This window comes from Scylla paramamosain, chromosome 47 (assembly GCF_035594125.1).
Source record: "Scylla paramamosain isolate STU-SP2022 chromosome 47, ASM3559412v1, whole genome shotgun sequence".
In the NCBI taxonomy this organism is placed as follows: domain Eukaryota; kingdom Metazoa; phylum Arthropoda; class Malacostraca; order Decapoda; family Portunidae; genus Scylla; species Scylla paramamosain.
This window is the reverse complement of record NC_087197.1, coordinates 2,925,001-2,930,365: the sequence shown is the minus strand read 5'-3', so window position 1 is coordinate 2,930,365 and position 5,365 is coordinate 2,925,001. Positions and strand designations below refer to the sequence as shown.

Here is a 5,365-nt window from a genome sequence, read left to right as displayed (position 1 = left end):
AGAGAGAGAGAGAGAGAGAGAGAGAGAGAGAGAGAGAGAATTATTGCATTTAACTTGCATTATATTGCATTAATTAATTCATTCATTTTTTCGTCAGTATAAGATTGAATGAGAGAGAGAGAGAGAGAGAGAGAGAGAGAGAGAGAGAGAGAGAGAGAGAGAGAGAGAGAGAGAGAGAGAGAGATGTGATGGTAGTGCTGTTGAGAGAGTGAGCGAGTGAAAGTGAATGTTGAAAGGAATGCCCAGGGCTCAAAAACTCTCTCTCTCTCTCTCTCTCTCTCTCTCTCTCTCTCTCTCAGGTGACCGCGCCACAACAAGCTTTGAGTCATGTGTGTGCGTGTGTGCGTGCAACAGGGAGAGGGAGGGAAGGGAGAGTGAGAGGGAGAGCGCAAGGCGAGGGCAGAGAGGCATCCGTGGCTGCTCTGTCATGGCAGTTGTCTCAGTGACCTTCAACTTCCAACCCGCGCCAGTTCGAAACCCTTGGACCGCCACGCCTCCCACGCCTCCTGCAGGTGGATGCATCATTTAGCTACCCGGCCTGCTTATTCCGCCTCTGTACCACCTGTAGGAGACGCAGCAGAAGAAAAAATATAGACACCCATAAACACTGAAAAATATGACATGAGGAAAAGCAAAATTTGAAAATGAAGGAAGGAAGAGGTGTTGGGAGAGGAGGAAGAGAAGGAGGATGAAGTGCTGGTGTCTTGGGAGAGTGAAGAGGAAGGACAGAGGTCGGGAGGAGAGCAGGAGGAGGTGGAGGAGGAGGAGGAGGAGGAAGAACACCAGGGAAACCAGACGGGCCACAGCTAACCTCCTTGCGGGGCCTCACTCCTTCTTCCCGCCACTTCCATGCTTCCTGTAAGTTATGCTACGTAAGGGGGTATGGGGCGCTGTGGGGGGTGTAGAGGGTGTAGACGGGGAGTAGAGGAGTAGGGGGCTTGGGGGGGAGGCAGATGCTGGTAGGTCCATTGGTGGGTAATGTTTGACCTGTGATGGTGGTGATGGTGGTAGAGGGTAGATGTAGATAATGGTAGAAATAAATGGTAGGATGGTAGATAGTGAATGACAGTTAGGTGGTGAGGGGAGATGAAGGGGAGAGAGGGTAGAGACGCGCCTAGAAACACACACACACACACACACACACACACACACAAGCCTATCTAACCCCAATAAATCCTTCTCACTTCAAGGACACGAGTATAGATGGGGGGTGCTCCTGCCCTAAGAAAAACCCTGATGGTGATGCTGATAGTGATGATAGTGATATACCACCACCATCACCACCATCACCACCCTGTCCTTGGTTAGGGGAATGTATAGCCTGTTATTTCGCTTATTTTTCTTCCCTCTCTCCCTCTCTCTCCCTCTCCTTCATTTCTTTTTGTCTAATAGTTTTTGTAAGTTTCCCAGGCCGCTGAACTCCCAACCTTCAGGGGCCGCGCAAGGGAAACTAGTACCCCACCTTAATACCCCTTTTTTCCCACTCTTCCCCTTCTTTTTTCCCCTTCCCCGTGTCCATCGGTCAGGGGTGGGCCTCGCCGCTTCCCCCGTGGCTGGCCGAGGGAGGGAGCGGCCCAGGCGGTTACCAAGAGGCAGTTTGTTTACATGTTCTTACTTTTCCCGCCAATTTCTCGCAGGGTCGAGTTTTGGCGCGCAATTGTTCGGCAGCGTGGCTTCGGCTTTAGCTCACAATATCGCTTACAATATTAAACTCCATCAAATCTTTACATCATTACAAGTTCATGATGTTTCCAAAAATACAATTATTATCTTTATTATGTTGTCCCAGTGGTGTTATAAGCGTTAAACAGGAAATATATGTTAGGAAGTCATTAAACATGATAAGAATAATGAATTGAAATCCCATAGAAAATTATAAATATCATCAATGTTTATTAGCAAGATAGGCATATAAAATAAAACAAAAAAATATATACATATAAAGAAATACGTGATGTGTCATTGGCGCTGAAATAACGAATCCTAATGAAATGCATATCATAAACATAATATAAAAATAAAAAAAAAAAAGAAAATACATTACCCCAGAATTTAACCATAGTACGTAAAATATAGATTACTGATACTAGAAACCATAAAACAAAACAATAATATTAATCTGAAGTCAAGGTTACTGAAGGGGAATCGGGCGCGAGAGGCCTGGCAGACGGGAGCCTCTTCGTAAAATTTTCTCTCCTGGAAATAGGTAAATAATAAAGGAAGAGAGGCGAGAAATGGCAGAGAGAGAGAGAGAGAGAGAGAGAGAGAGAGAGAGAGAGAGAGAGAGAGAGAGAGAGAGAGAGAGAGAGAGAGAGAGAGATGCGGTCACAGTGAAAGACAGTCACGAAATATTAGATTCTTAACCACACACACACACACACACACACACACGGTGGCTCAGTTGAAAGTATCCTTGCCTGGTTCTCATTTAATCTCAGTTCGAATCATATTACCAAGAAGTTTTAGAGAGAGAGAGAGAGAGAGAGAGAGAGAGAGAGAGAGAGAGAGAGAGAGAGAGAGAGAGAGAGAGAGAGAGAGAGAGAGAGAGAGAGAGTCTTATCTATACATTTGTCACGAGAGTTGTCACGCCTCTCTCTCTCTCTCTCTCTCTCTCTCTCTCTCTCTCTCTCTCTCTCTCTCTCTCTCTCTCTCTCTAACAGTGTGATAGAAATGACCTTGAATTGTGAATATGAAGGTCTCCTCTTCCTCCTCCTCTTCCTCCTCTTCTTCCTCTTCCTCTTCTTCTTCTTCTTCTTCTTCTTCTTCTTCTTCTTCTTCTTCTTCTTCTTCTTCTTCTTCACATTTCTTCGAACTCATGTTTCTTTCACCAACTGTCTTCCTCCTTCTCCTCCTCCTCCTCCTCCTCCTCCTCCTCCTCCTCCTCTTCCTCCTCGTCATCATCATCACCATTACATCAGTCTCCTTCCTCTTATGTCTTCCATTTATCTTTGTCTGTCTGTCTTCCTTCTTCTTCTTCTTCTTCTTCTTCTTCTTCTTCTTCTTCTTCTTCTTCTTCTTTTTCCTTTGTTGTTGTTGTTGTTGTTGTTGTTGTTGTTCATGATCTTTTACTCCTCCTCCTCCTACTCCTCCCATGTTTTTTTTTCTTCTTTTGTTCCTCCTTTTCTCTTTTTTCTTCTTTTCTTGTTCTTCTTGTTATTCTTGTTCTTTTTTATCGTCTTCTTCCACCTCCTCCTTCCTCTTTTTTCTCTCCTCCTCGCCCTTTTCCATTCCTCCTTCTGTTTTTTTTCTCCATTTCCCACCCCATTCTCCTCTTCCTCCTTCTTCTTCCTCTCTCCTCCTTCCTCCTCCTTCGTTATCTCCCCTTCCTCCTCTTATTCTTATTATTCTTCCTCTCCTTCGTTCCTCTCCTCTTCCTCCTCCTCCATTACCACCACCACCTCTCAATCACCCCCCACACTCCTACAGGAGATTCTGGGCGTGGTGTGCGAGGGCGGGCGGGTGTGGGCGCCCCTCACGCCCATCACCACCTTCAGGGACGTGGCGGCCTGCGTCAGGGACCCCGGGGACCCCCTGCCCTCCATCTTGGAACACTCGCCCTTAGGAGGTGTGTGTGTGTGTGTGTGTGTGTGTGTGTGTGTGTGTGTGTGTGGAGAATCTTTATTTATTGTTATGTTTTTTTTGTTTGTTGTTGATGTTGTTGTTGTTATTATTATTATTATTATTATTATTATTATTATTATTATCATTATTATTATTATTAGCTTTGTGGCGTTTGAAATGTGTTTGTTTGTTTGTTTGCTTTTCGTGTGTGTGTGTGTGTGTGTGTGTGTGTGTGTGTGTGTGTGTGTGTGTGTGTGTGACCCTTCAGATCTTCACTTAACCTCTTCTCCACCCCCAAAACCACCAACACACCCTCCTATCTCCCACCCCTTATAACACCCCAGCCTCACCCCAGCTATCTCGTCTTTCTCACCCCAAACACACACACACACCCCAGCACACCTAACCTAACCCAACCCCCATGACATACCACGTACCCTATAAACACCCACTGCTCTCCCCTTATCCTCCCCAAACACCCACACACGCCCCACACACACCCCAAACACACCCCACACGCACACCCCAGACACACACCCCCAGACACACACCCCACACACACCCCAGACACACACCCAGACACACACCCCAGACACACCCCAGACACACACCCCAGCTAACCCAAACCACTCTTCCCCTCTTTCCCTTCCCGTCCTTTAATCCTCCGTCTGCGTCTCCCTCAACAGTCCGGGTGGTTGGTCACTGGGAGAGGCCCCTGGAGCTTCTAAGACTATGGGCGGGTCTGCGGGGGGAGATCTCCTACCACGCCCATCCCTCCTGCGCCCTCGCCTCCCCCAGCCCCTCCTCGGACGAAGACGGGGGTGGGGGGGATCAACCCATGGGAGTTATATGAACTGAAGGATGAACTGAAAGGTATGGGACGCCGCCACCCCCTGGACCCCCCGCGCTACCCCCCAGTGGTGCCCCCCGCCCCCCCAGGCCGCCTAGATGACAGTGACGAGCTGGTGGTGGTGAGCAGCGACGAGTGTGACGCGTCGTTCACCTCTCATCACTATCACTCACCGTCCGCCTCCCCCAGACGCTCTCCCCATTTTAAATCTAACCCGTTCCCCCGTGGCCGGCCCCTCACCGCCTCCCTTCCCCTGCCCCCTGCCCCTCCAAGACCCCAGGGGAGAGAGGACCCCCACAGTGTGCATAGAAAACGGGTACCTCGGTCACAGCACGCGAAAGAGAACGGAGTTTTTAAGGGGGGCTTTCCTATTTCTCCCCAAACTCATAGACGTTTCCCCCAGCCTCCCCCAGTGGTATCTCAGGGTCTGAAAAGCTCCCAGGTGCACAAGCAGACACTCAAAGCCCCCCAGGTGCAAACACAAAGCGCGAAGACCCCAGGAACAGCCTCACACGGCCCCCAGAACACAAAACCTCCCCCAGCTTTATCACCCCAGGAGAGTCTAAGCCCCATTATGAGCAGAAAGCAAAAATTTACCCCAGCAGAATATCGCCAGGCAGCAGGAAGGACTGGACACAAAACCCCAGCAAGTCCCCGGCGGAAACCCCAGGCCACAGCCCCCCAGCACCCCAGGAAGACCCCTGGAGCCACTACGTCACCTGGGGGCATGAAACCAGGGGGAACCAGCCCTCGCAACCCCCCAGTGAGAAGCCAAAGGACTCCAGTAGCAAGGGGAAGGCTGGGGAGGTGAAGGGTGCTGGGGAGAGGAAGGGGAGGACTAGCAGGAGGTCAGCAGCCCCCAGGAGGTCCTACTCAGACCCCTTGTATGAGTATCTGAAGGAAGACCCCAGGCTGGCTCCCCTTCGTCGCCCCCCCAGGAGACGCCGCCACTCA

General features: G+C 49.7%; 2 protein-coding genes across 3 annotated transcripts in view; both read left to right on the top strand.

Moving 5' to 3' along the window:
* The first annotated feature begins 314 nt into the window (after window positions 1–314).
* Window positions 315–5,365, top strand: part of LOC135094860 (apoptosis-stimulating of p53 protein 2-like) — a 77,955-nt gene continuing 72,904 nt past the window's right edge. For both annotated transcript variants that reach the window (XM_063995314.1, XM_063995313.1), the window contains exons 1-3: window positions 315–858; window positions 3,427–3,565; window positions 4,248–5,365. The exon at window positions 4,248–5,365 is cut by the window's right edge and continues 1 nt beyond it. The gene's annotated coding sequence lies outside the window, so the exon portion shown is untranslated. The remainder of the gene's footprint in view (window positions 859–3,426; window positions 3,566–4,247) is intronic.
* The window catches only part of LOC135094890 (uncharacterized), a 1,748-nt gene continuing 819 nt past the window's right edge, over window positions 4,437–5,365 (top strand). The window contains exons 1-2 of the mRNA XM_063995366.1: window positions 4,437–4,710; window positions 4,815–5,365. The exon at window positions 4,815–5,365 is cut by the window's right edge and continues 1 nt beyond it. Of these exons, the coding sequence (XP_063851436.1) occupies window positions 4,437–4,710; window positions 4,815–5,365 (825 nt within the window). The remainder of the gene's footprint in view (window positions 4,711–4,814) is intronic.